Raw genomic sequence first — 13585 nt, forward strand, 5'->3', positions numbered from 1 at the left:
AATTTTATTTAATAGGTTATTAACGTATTAAAGATATTTTGCGGGTTTATTTTTTTTTTTTTTTTTTGTTGACATTTGTTATCGGTTATTGTTTTATGATAAAATAAATGTATGATATGTGTAATATTTAGTGGATATTTATCGTTTGTAGTTTTGTGTATTAAGAATTAATTTATTCATAAGGCGAAATGTTTAATTTTATGAAAAAAAACTATGTCGAAAAGGATGATAAAGAAAAACGTAAAAAGGAAAAAGAAAGTAAAAAAAAAAGAGAAAGGAGTGGTATGACTGCTGAAGAGCTTTTGAGATTAGATGAAGTTAGAAGATCTCTTAAAATAAGAACGAAAAAAAAAGAAAAAGAAAAATTACCCAGTGGCATAACTGCTGATTATAGTGAAAATTTTTTTGCGGATTTAGAGCGCCGTCCAGAATTCAATAGGTCAGGAAGTTTGCCTGGGCATACCAATGCTAAACATTCGCAGTTTTTAAATAGAGAAATTTTAGCACTAAGTGACTCTAGTGAGACAAGTTTAAATTCTCTTCATAATCAAGTATCAAAAAAAGTTTTACCACCACTCCCACCTAGGCCTCCTAAAAGAGGAATATTAAAAGGATCAAGATCGAGTATTAACAGTTCCGATATTTATGAAATTCAAGATCCTAACAACAGTAGTGTATTGGCTCGAAATACATTACAAAATGAAGTTATCACTTATCAAAATGTACCTCCTAAAAACTGTTTATCTCATTCAAAAAATAAGTTAAATGTGTCACCTGAACATTTAAGAAATCACACAGTGCTAGGTAACAATCATTTACAGAATGAACAAAATAATTTACTCAGTGTTGCATCAACAAGTCCGAGTGCTGAAAGTTTAACTGATACTACAAACAGTAGTTTTGCTACACCTCCTTTTTCATTATCACCGACTGGAGAAAATCAAGGTTTTGGTAAAATTCATTCCAATATAGACAGTAAATATGCTGATTTACCACTGCCCGATATTATTCCCATACAGTTACCCAAACCTAGGGATTTGACAATACACAGAACTTCAAAAGGTGATTTTGGATTTCAATTAAGAAGAGCCATAATCACTGATAAATTAAGTAGTGTTAAAAAAAAAACTGTAATTTTTGCCGAACCTGGTGCGATAATAGAAAATAAAAATGAAACTGGTTTATTGCCTGGAGATATTTTGTTAGAAGTAAACGGTATTCAAGTTCATGATAAGTCAAGGGAAGAGATTATTGATTTAATAAAAAGTAGTGGCTCAAGTGTATCAGTCAAGGTAAGTTACATTTTAAATATTATTAAAGGAATGCTTTTTCTCAATTCATTTTGCAACACAAAAATATAATTTATTAAATATGAAAATTCATAATTTACATTTTTTCACACAAGGTAGACTGGTATTGAGTATCATTCATCAGAATTTATTGAACTTACTTTTTTTCTATCTAGACCTGTTGACCTATATATTTGCAATAAAAAATTTTTTTATATTAATTCAACGACAAGAATCCTTTAGTATTAGGTTTCCTAAAAAATTATTATTATTATTACTGTGGTTTAAATGACTAATCGATTAAAAAATATATAATTATATATATATTTATAAATTCCACGTCAAATCAATCAACCTAATCACGTATTTTAATTGAGGGAACAAAAAAATGTGTTTAAAATAAATTATATTGTATATATGTAGTATTTTAAAAGTATGTTAGTTTATAATTTAATTAGTCATGAGTTCTTTCTTGGCCTTTTCTTTGTTTTTTTTTTTTTTTTTTTTTTTTTTAAGCATAACATTTAAAAGTGTAAAAAAAATTGTAAAAATTTGAATAAATTAAAGGTACAACGCTATAAAAAAAATGGCGTTTCAATTTCTTCTTATACAAGTTTTGCTTTAAATTATGCCTAAAGCTTATTCAAAGTAAAAAAAAAAATTTGCTAAAAATTTAAATAATCCCTTTAAACTCTTTAAAAAAAATTTACCTTTTTTTTTCAAATACCTGTCATGCCAATAACTTTAATAACCGTTAGTTGATCGTGAGGCAAATAATCAATATTTAAATAACTGACTAAGATAACAGAATTTTTCTCTACATTATCACAATCGCCATTTTTTTTTTTTTAAATAATTTATTTAATATCGTTGTACTTAATGATGGAAAATAATAATAATAATAATAATAATAATAATAATAATAACCATTTAAATTTTATATACGTTAACTTTTTATTGATATTTTATTTTAAATAAACATATTATTAAATTGTTGTTGCTGTTGTTTTGTAATTGTATGTTTTAATTAATTGAAAAATTAATGGATTAATGGTGGACGAGAAGGGGAAGGGAGGGAGGGAAGGGGGGTGTCAAAATTTATTTTAAAATTATTAATAACCCGTATCCTTTTTTTTATACGCGAAATATGCTATTTGAAAAATGTAAACAAAAAAGTTTTTTTTTAAAGACAACAACAGGACAAACGGTATTTAAATTATTCCGTGGAAATTACGATGATTGTATTTTATTTTTTTATGTAAATAATTTTAAAGACAATCGCGAAAAGAAATTGTGAATTTACTGTAAAAAAATCATTTAAATCAGCAATTTTTTTTCCTTAATCACGTATAAGGTAATGACTTTTTTCCTGTGAAAGAATAACGCTTGCCCTACTTTTTTTTTTTTTTTTTTTACTAAGTAATATAATTTAGCAAAAGGGCAATTTAAAAATTTTTTTATTAAAACTGTTTTTTTTAATTGATTTTGTCATAACTGAAACAAATTTAAAGTAGAAAAGCGTTTAAAAAAAAAAAAAAAACCGCTTAATAACAAAAATTTTGTCACGTAATCATTTATTTATTTATTTTTTTAAACGTTTTTTAAAAAAAAAAGTAATTATTCGGTAATTTTACTAATTAGAAAAAAAAGGAAAAAAAGGAAAGAAAATTGATAAGAATAAATGTCAAATCCAATCAATTATTTAAAAAAAAACCGTTTTTTTTCCTTTCTGATAATTAATTCTATACGAGTTTGAAAAGTTAATTGTAGTATTGTGTTTGTTTTGATTGTTTATTTGAATTGTTTTATTTTTTTTTTTTTTACTCTATGACCGAGTAATATAGTTTGCACATTATCACACTCTATGATTAGATGATTTTTTTTTTTTTTTTTTTTGTTAAATGAAAACAATAACAAAAGCGATTTGTATTTATTCTACTTTTTTTTTTTTTACAATAACGTTTCGGGGGGGGGAAGTATTAATAAAAAAAAAATTATCTGATAATGATGATTCGTTTGTCTGCTGTCGGAAAAAAAGCAGAAGACAAACCCTCTGAAGTACATTCGGATTTGAAGTTTAATTCTTCCCGAATAACCCTTTTTCCCCTCATCATTTTCGGTTTAGAATTTGTGTGTGTGTGTGTGTGGGGGGGGGGGAAGGGGGCGGTGTGTGTTCTTAATGAGAAATTAAATATTTTTCGACAATGGCGTTATTTATATGATGGTTAGGCGTAGTCAGTCGTCTTCTCCCTTTCTTTTCTTTAATTACCCCAAAATCTGTCAGCCTTCTCTGTTTTTAGGATGAATGAAACGGTTCGTTGTTCGTCACATAAATATCGTTTATTTCTTCCCCTTTGGGGATTTCGTTTGGAAAAAAAAAAAAACTACCCCCTCTTCCCTAACGATAAAAATATAATATTATTATCCTAAATCTTTTAGAATGTTCTTGTGGGATTCATTCTTATTTCTTCCTTACAATTTTCCGAATTTAAAAAAAAAAAAAAAAGTTAATTATTATTATTATTATTATCGAATACGAAAGTATATAATAATATGATAATATAAAATTAAGTAATTCAGGTCGCGAGGTGGCTGGCATGCCACTCACTAATATGTTATGTTGGACTCTTAACGGTTGGTGTCTCAATGGTATCTATTTTTCCGGAATGTGGTGTGGCATAACGGTTATTAACGGGAAGAATGTTTCTTTCTTTCTTTCTTTATTTTTTGTTGTTGTTTATGTTAAATTCACTCGTCCGTTCCATTTAGCGTTTTATTAAATAAAAAAAAAAAACTAATAATAATAATAATAATAATTATATAATATTTTGCAATAAAAAAAAAATTTACATTACCCCGCGGTTTGGCGTTAAATTTTTTTTTGCTACGGTGACAATGATATACTATTTTTTATTGAAAGGTCACCAACCTTATATAAATCATTTATTAGAATTTCTAGAAAGTTATTAATTTTTTTTTTTTTTTTTTATGTATAAATAAAATTAAATGGCGTGCGTTACAATGTATTAAATTTTGTATATAAAAAAACGTACGTAATGTAATAAGAAACGGTTAAGAAAAAAGAAAAAAATTGTGTCGTTGTAACGTTATTTCAATTGATTGTAGTTTGAAAAAAAAAAAAAAAAAATTGAAAGTTGTTTTTTTAAAATAAAATTAGTCTATCTATGAAAGAAAGAAAAAAAGAAAGAACGATTAAATTGGGGGGATTGGGGAGTTGGGGAGAGAAAGGGGGGAGGAAATCATAATAATAGATAATTGTAATTTATTGTTTTATTTAATTAGAGCGAGAATATTTGTTGTGTAATATTTAAAATTAATAAATGAAAGGATGTATCGACAAAAAAGAAGGAAAAAAAATTTTAAATTTTAAACTGGAAACTTTATGGAGAAATCCTATTTAAAAAAAAATGTCGCCTTGACGTCATCAAAATGTCGGTTAAAATGTAAAATGCATCTTTTTTTTTTTTTTTTTTTTTTTAATAGCTTGTACATTCGTTTATAATTAAATGTAAATGCACGTACGACGTTGTTTTGATTTTTATTATTATTATTATTATTTTTTTTTTTTATTAGGTTCAACCCATACCTGAATTATGCGAATTGACTCGAAGATCCGGTTTAGATGGTCATTACGTCGTATTAAACGACAGCAATATAAGGGATGGAACGTTGAAAAGAAGCGGAAGTTTAAGATTTAAAAAAGTTACCGTAAGTTTTTTTTTTTTTAAGGGTTTTCAAGTTCATTTATCCCAGGTTTCTTCCCGATTCCTTAGGGACAAATACTCGAATTTCGTTTGTGCTATTTATACAATATTTTCCGAAGAATGTAGGCCGTCCCACATAGTGCGATTTCCTGGATGGTTTCTTCTTCTTTTAGGTTCTTCATAATCTTCTTTAAATTTCCTTTCATTGAATGTGGCATGGTTATTATTATTATTATTATTATTATTATTATTATTATTATTATTATTATTATTATTATTATTATTATTATTTGCAAGCGGTTCTTTTTTTTATTCTTTAATTATTTTACAATTTACAATCGGGGAAAAAAAATTTGCCAATTATTGATTTTATGTATGTTCAATGCCTAATTCGATTCAAGGTTTCATCGATTATTCCAAATAATATATCATGTTACCATTATTATTATTATTATTATTATTATTATTATTTTAAATTGCAACGAATTCGAGTCTTATTTATGAATTTAAATGGTTTATTATTATTAATTAACACGGTTAATTTAATTAATTAATTAAATAATTTATTATTTGTGAATAAATTTAATTTTTTTTTTTAGGCGGAATTTATTTAAATTACAAATCGTTTAAGTTGTTTATTTCGTTTGTTTGTTTTTCAAAACTTATTAATTTAAATTCATCATCGTCGTCGTTTTTGTTGTTGTTGTTATTATTATTAATTAATTGTGAAAGATTTTGTGATGGTTTAAATTGAAAGCCTAGAAAATTAATATTATTTAAAAATAAATTTGTCCGTTTGTTTATTATTCGTTTAGGTTGTTGTTTGTTTGTTTTTGTGGAGTATGAGGTGTTAGGTTTAGATTTGAACTTCCTTCCCGGTATCTTTTTGAAAAAAATTTTTTTTGCGCTCTCACGCGCAACGATCGAATTGTTTCTACAATTAGGTTTTTTTTTAAATTCGAGGGAATTTAAGTTGTTTGTATTACTATTATTATTATTATTATTATTATTATTATTATTATTATTATTATTATTTAAAAAGTTGAAGATGTAAAAATCTTCAAGTTCAATTATGGAGTACAAAGTGAAAAAAATTATATACAAAATAAAAAAATTTTTTTTAAAGGCAACAACAACAACAACAACAACAACAATAAAGATTTTATTTTATTTTTTACTTTTTCTTTATTAATAAGAATTTCTCTTTTCTCTCTCTCTCTCTCTCTCTCATTAAGTCAGTCAGTCATTGGGTCATCGTGAACATTGCAATAAAAATTTTATCTTCTGCTAGTTTTTTCGCGTGTAAATTTTTTTCCTTTTTTCGAAAAATGATATTTAAATAATAATGAGAAAAATAATAATAATAATAATAATAATAAAAATCGCAGAATTCGATTATCGAATCGAAATATCTTTAAGAAAGAAAAAACAAAAAAAAAAAACTTGTTTCGATAATTTGTTTTTTTTTTTTTTGTTTCAAATCTCATATTTATTAATGAAAAATAATAATAATTAAAAGAGTAAAAGAGAGAGAGAGAGAGAGAGGGGGGAGAGAAAGAAGGAAAATACGAAATTTCTCCTTAAAAATTTTTTTTCGTATTTGATTTGATTTTTTTTTTATTGAATTGTTTGTATTCGAGCCAAATTTTTTTATCGAGTCAAATTTGAAATTCTTTCGTTTCTAAGGTATTAAAATCTATAAATAAAATTTTTCTTAAATTTATTTTAACGGTTTTTTTTTTTTTTATTTAAAAAAGTAAAAAATTTTTCGTGTTTGAATGATGATGATGATGATGTTGTCGTCGTCGTCGTCATCTCTTTAAATGCAATCTCTTCATATTGTTATAAATAAATAAATAAATTTTATTAATAACAAAGGAGTAAAAACTTTTTTGTTGTTGTTGTTGTTGTTGTTGCACATTACTAAATTAAAATTAACATTTAAAAACAAAATAATAATAATAATAAACAAACAAACAAACAAACAGGGAAATTTCTCGTAAATCTGACCTTAATTCGAGTGAAAATTTTTTTTTAATCGTTTATTATTATTATTAGTCACGATGATATTAAATTTGTGTTATCTAATCGTTATTATTATTATTATTAATATTTCGACAGATATTATTTTAAACTATGGTTAAAAATCATTATTATTATTATTATTATCGTTATTAATTCTAATAGTAATTGATGTTAACCCGACATGTCAGAGGGGGGGGGGGAAAAAAAAATAAACGTGAATTAAAAGATTATTTTGCAAACGGTTGTACTCTTTTTTCTTCTTCGCGATGTCTTTTAATTTTTGATTCGTCGAAAATATCCTCGGAAATCCGCCATTTTTAAAAAAAAAAAATTCTTCAAGGTATATCGGTTTTATTAGAAACGTAAAAAAAAAAAAAAAAAAACCCTTTCACTTGTTCTTTCTCACAGAATCTAATGTCAAGCCCTTTAAACATCTTTTATTATCAATGGTAATTTATTTTTATTGTGAAAAATTTTTTTTTTTTTTTGGGTTGAATGACCAAGAAATGGTGGTGGTGGGGGGGGGCCCGACGTGCACATTTTTTTTCTTTTTTTTTTATTCGCTAATAAATTACCTTTCGTTATTATTATTATTATCGTTTGGTTTTTTTTTTTAACGGATTATTACGAAAATTATAAACATGTTTGTGTAAGAGGGCGAGAATGTTAAATGATATGTATGTATGTTTACTATTATTGTATCGTTGAAATGATTTGTGACACGTGTGTAAAATTGAAATTAATTTTAAAAACTGCAATTTCAATTGCTTTTTGATTCATTCATTCATTCATTCACTCATTCATTGTTTTTTCTCCCCAAAAAACAAAAAAAAAAGATTTCCTGCGAATTATCGATTAGGCAACTTGTAGCGCTTGCGTGATATTTGAATATGATTGTAAATTTGAAGGCGTTTTTTTTTTTTTTTTTTTTTTTTTTAAAAAAATACGGAATTTTAGAAAAAAAAATTTTCTTTTTATTTTTTATTTTTTTTTTTTTTTTTGGGGGGGTATTGTCGGTTTTTATTGTTTTTTCCATTTTTTTTTTTGTTTTGGTTTTTAAAGTTCAAAACATTCTATTAAAAGCACACATAATAAAAAATGTCATGTTTTTTTTTCTCCCACGTTGTGTGTTGTAATCAAAACATTATTATTATTTTAAGTGAATCAATTTTTTTTTTTTTTTTTTTTTTTTTTTTTTTTTCGAGTTAACGCCCCCAACTTTAAGAGATTCCTGGATTGGATCCCAAATGATAAAGAAACGAAATTTTTTTTTTTTTTTTTTTTTTTTTTTTAACGGTAAAATTTTTGTTTTTCGGGATTTGTATGAGAAAATTGCAACGCTGTAAAGGGGAGATAAATTTTAATCAAATCGAAACGAAATGTTTAGGTGTGTGTGTGTGTGTGTGTGCGCGCGTATTTGTACTTGTAAATAGTTTCATTGAAATTAAAAGTATAATTGTAAAAAATCTACTTGGAGTTAAGAGGAGGAGGAGGTAGGGAGGAAAGGGGAGTGGGGAAACTTGTTTGTAGTACCGTTAAATGTTTTAAATAAAAAATTATGAATGAACAAGGGAAAAGATATTGGAATTTTTTTTTTTTTTTTTTTTTTTTGACTGATAAAAAACAAATATCTAAACGTATAATTTGTCTATTATTATTATTATTATTACTGCCCCCCTTAAAAAAAAGGAAAAAATTTCGTTTTTTTTTTTTTTTTTTACATGTGTTTCGTACAAAATTTATTTACATAAAAATTTTTGTAAACAAACTTTCTAGCACGCGCGCGTTTGTTTTGGGGGGGGAAAGGAAAAGTGGATTTGTGTGTGTGTGAGAAATTGTTACCCGTTTTTTTACGTTTTCACCTTATTTATTTTTGGCCCGAACAAAATCATTTTTAAATAATTTTTTTCTAAAAATTTCATTTTAATTTAATTTTACTAAAAAAAACCATATCATCGTCGTAATTAATTAATTGTATTTCATTCAAATTTTTTTCTGTCGTAAAATTGTTTTGTTTTGTTTTGTTTCTCCCCACTAAAGCTGTCGTTTTTATTATTGTTTACAATGTGATTCACGCCGATGGAAAATATCGTTATGTTATCGCAGTGTAAAATTTTTCATAGCAAATTTTTTTCTTGTAGCAATTTTTTTCTCGTAGCAAATTTTACTTTAAAGGTGTCCGTTTATGGCGTTCGAGTAGCAATAACGATGTTTAAGAAATAATAATAATAATAATAAATAATTCTTAGGGTTTTTTTTTTTCGCGGGGCCCACGCGGTTTTTAAAAAAAAGTTTGCACGAGATTCAAATCGTATTTGATTACGACAGTTTAAGGCCTTGGAAATAGATTTTTTTTTGCTGGATGACTTACACGTAGAAGAATCGATTCGATATATCGAAATATAGATAGATAGATAGATTGAATTTATCGAACTGATTTATTATTCGAGACTCGTTAAATTTTTTAAAAAAATAATTTATAATAGTTTTTTAAAAAAAAAAGTATTATTTTTTCTTCTTCTTCTCGAGAGAGTATTTTCCATAACGATGGCATTATTATTATTAATTTTGTACCTTTTTTTTCGGGTTTTCTAGGTTCTGAACCTAAAATTAAATTGAATATGGCGAAAGAGTAATTAATGTAATGGCTGATTTTTTTTTGTTGTTTCCTGTCCAAAGACACCTACTTTGGAGACAAAGGTTTATAAAAATTATGGCATTGAATATCGACAACAACAACAACAACCCACTTGATAACGTCCCACCGTGTGTCAACCCCCGTTGGAATAATTAAATAGATTATTACGTTCTATTAACCATATGGCCGTAAAAAGAATTTTTGTAGGGATCGTGGAATGTTAGCGCGAACGAAGGACGCGTTTGTTTCGTATTCATTGGAAACAAATTAATACGTAAAAATAATAATAATGATAATAATGTCCGAGGGTGATGGGGAGAGAGGGAGGGACGATAAATACCCCTCCCTCCGATTCGAGGGTGCTGTTCGTAGGATAATTCATTGTTTTTTACTTTTGAGTCGAACGTATGTTTACTTCTGACACGTTTTCTATTTCCACTGTTAAAAGTACAAAAGAGACGGGGGAGGAATAAAAAAAAGATGGATATAAAACAATATTGCAAAACATGATTTGAATTTAACGTGTCACGAGACTCGATTTTTTTTCTTTTGTTTACAACGTACCTTTTACGGGTCGACAAAACGACAGTTTAGTCGGTGGTACACCTGAAAATATTTATCAGAACAATGACTTATTATTATTATTATTATTATTGATTATTATTATTATTTCGATTTAGCATTTTGCTTCCTCGTTTATTCAACGACAAGTTTTGTCGAAAGTTTTTTTTTTTTTTTAAAACGATTCTTTCGATCGGAAATTATCAAGTAAAATTTTTGTTTAAAACTTAGGACAAAAGTACCAACGTAAGACTGATTAAAAATATAATAATAATAATAATAATAATAATAGAAAAGTCTTGAAAATATTTAAATTAAAAATTGAACTTGATACTCCTTTTTTTTTTTTTTTTTTTTTTTAAATTTTGGTCTGAGTGTGTGTGCGTACATGCATTTGAACCGACTCCAGTTGCTGGAGTTGCTTCGCCAGTGATGGTCGTGCCAGTTTTTTTTTTATAATAATTTACATTCGAATCGCGTTTCCCCGCGTTTTTTATATATATTCATTCAAAACCATAAAAGAAATTTTCTATGAGTTCGTGTCGTACATTTTGGAAATTCGATGCCATTCCTTCGGACCGTTTTTATTTTTTATTTTTTATTACGTTCCTTTTTTGAAGCGTCGGTTTAGAAAAAAAAAAAACGAAAGCGATGGATTAAATTTTTTTATTTCATTTTATTTTATCTAATTTCGTACGTGAAAAATGTTTCATTTGGGATCATTCGAAAGTTCATTAAGAAACAGCGATGGTGGAAAAAAATATTCGATGAAAAAGCGAAAGGAAACGAAAACGAAATATTACGAGTGCAAAGGACCGAACAAAAGGTGCGAGGAAACGGATAAAAGCAATAAAAAGGATTCGAACAAAAAGAAAAAGGTTCGGAGTGAAAGCGTTCTCAAAAGCGACGAATCTTTGACGGATTCTGCTGTAGAAATTTCGGATCACGTTCCTCGGGAATCTAGTCGAGAAACTTCGGTCGATGACGGTTCGACGGGATTGAGCGAATCCGATAATGAAAAATTAAGAATCGTTGATTGTGATAATTATGATAGCACGAGAAAAAAACGTCGGAACGGTGATAATAAATTGATTACATCCTTTGAAAATGTTTTACAAAAAAGGGTTAAATTAGTTAGAAGTCGGAGTTGGAACGGAATTTCGTCGAACGATATGAAAACTCGTAAAACATTAAAAATTCGGGGTCCTTTAGGCTCTCTAGTCGATTTATCAAAGTCTACTACACTCGATGGTCGTGGTAGTAGTCCGTCCGATTCGTTATTAGATTTAAAATCGATTGTCGAACAATCGAATTGTCCGATTGTCAAAGTCGTGGTCAAAGAATTGTCTGACGCGAGTGAAGTTTTCAAAAGAAAAAAAACACAAGACGAGGGTAAAACGGATGAAAAATTATTCGATGCCATCGACACGTTGTCGAAGAGAATGTGCGACACCGTTCACGCTCGTCGGGATGCTTTCGAAAATTTACAATTGGAAGAATTTGAAAATGAGGAAGTATCGAAATTGTTCGAGAAATATTTCGAAAACGTGAAAGATGGGGAAAAAATAGACTCGAGAGAAGCGATTGAAGATTTAATCGAGAGTCTCAATTGTTTGGATTCGCGGAAAATTCCGACGACGATGAAAAATCGAAAGGGTAGTAAAATATCGATAAAAGATAAGAAGAAAAATTGTACGGATGCAGAAGTCATATCGAGATTGTGCAGGAGTCATTTGAAAGATGAAGAAATCATTAAAAATATTTTACCCAACAAAAAGGAGATGATAATGATAAAAAAATCTAAGAAAACGGCAGAATTGGAAAGAAAATGGATTCCGGGTGGAATTTCGAAAAGGTTACCCGTTTTAGAAACGATGGAAACCATCAAATCGGGGAGTAAACCTTTGACCAATCAAAATCCCGCCAACGTTTTGTCGAAACCGGAAACGCACAAGTTTCCCGCGGATGGAACACCTTCGGGAAAATTATCCGAGCCGGATAAAAGGGCAAAATGTTCGCAGGAAAAATCAGAGATTAAAAAAAAAGAATTTGTCGAACATAATGCGAAGTCGTGGAAGGACAAAGGTTCGGAAATGAAAATCGTCGATTCGAATGAAAAAGTTGACGTACCTGAAAAATCAAACGACCAAAATAATAAAAAATCATCGTCTAAAGTCGATAATTTAAAAACGACAAATAAACTAAAAGAAAAATTGAATAGATTTTCGTCGGAAAATGATTTCGTTGGAAAAAATAAAACGTCAAATTGCGGAAATAAAAATGGCGGCGGCAGCAGTCACAACAACAACAGAACAATATTGAAAGGTTTAAAACCGAGTTCGGAAAAGGAAAAAATTCATTTGAGAATCGAAGAAAATTTTACGAACGGATTGAAAGAATGTGTGGAATTTTCCAAACATCCGGGAGGAGGGAAACCGGAAACGGATGATGAATCAAAAACAAATGAGAAAATGGGAAAAGTTAAAAAATTGATATCGAATTTTGAAAGTTCGATTCGATTCGATGATTTACAACCGGAAACGAATAAAAATAAAAATTTAAAATCCGACGATTCGAATAATAATAATAATAAGGTGAGGAATGTCGAGAGAGAGAGAGAGAGAGAGAGAGAGAGAGAAAAGGTATTTTCCAGGTTTTTCCTCGTTCCAAAGGTTTAAACGAACTTGTACCTATTTTTTTTTTTTTTAAATTTTTATTTATTGATTGTTATTTACCGATCGGTTGTTTTTATTATCGTTTTAATTATTATTATTATTATTTTCTTTTTATTTTATCACCGTTTGTCGTAAAACACACACACACACACACACATAAACAAATAATATATTATAACATTAAATGGTTTTAAAAATCGCTCGAAGGGAAAAATGTCGCGTTTCATCGTTGCGTCTTGAAAATCGTTACGCAATCACCGCCTTGTTTATTATTATTAATTTAAAAAAACGAAAAAAAAATTTTTTTTTTTTTTTTTTTTGTCTCTCCGTCTGCCTCTTCGATCCTTTTAAAGTTTTTTTTTTTTTTCGATAATTTCTTGTCGTTGGGTCGAAAATGGAAAAAAAAGGAACCACCTGATAAAAAGGTACCGATAAATCGAAAATGGAATGGAACCTACCTGGGGATAACTTTACATTCATTTACCCACGATAGGGTCTCGATTTTTTTTTTTAAAGACCGGATGACATTGAATATCGATACAACGGTGATTCCCTTCCCCTCCACCTCGCCCCCCATCTCCACCTCCCTCTCCTTCCCCTATCGAAATCCATGAATGAATTTTTTTATTCTAAAAACTTCTACCCGATTGTTGTTGTGTTGTGTTGTCTTGT

At 27.9% G+C, this 13585-nt stretch overlaps 2 protein-coding genes across 2 annotated transcripts; both read left to right on the forward strand.

The window, feature by feature from the left end:
* Positions 1–284: 284 nt before the first annotated feature.
* Positions 285–5438, forward strand: Phum_PHUM607790 (uncharacterized protein; the record flags this gene model as incomplete). The annotated part of the gene is made up of 3 exons (XM_002432938.1): positions 285–1292; positions 4884–4995; positions 5416–5438. The coding sequence occupies 3 exons, from the start codon at positions 285–287 to the stop codon at positions 5436–5438; spliced, it is 1143 nt and encodes a 380-aa protein (XP_002432983.1).
* Positions 5439–10942: 5504 nt separating this feature from the next.
* Phum_PHUM607800 (Cylicin-1, putative) lies at positions 10943–13438 on the forward strand (the record flags this gene model as incomplete). Its single annotated transcript, XM_002432939.1, has 2 exons — positions 10943–12832; positions 13430–13438. The coding sequence occupies 2 exons, from the start codon at positions 10943–10945 to the stop codon at positions 13436–13438; spliced, it is 1899 nt and encodes a 632-aa protein (XP_002432984.1).
* Positions 13439–13585: the final 147 nt, after the last annotated feature.

The sequence above is a fragment of the Pediculus humanus genome, genomic scaffold, assembly GCF_000006295.1.
Source record: "Pediculus humanus corporis 1103172108318 genomic scaffold, whole genome shotgun sequence".
NCBI classification, from domain to species: domain Eukaryota; kingdom Metazoa; phylum Arthropoda; class Insecta; order Psocodea; family Pediculidae; genus Pediculus; species Pediculus humanus.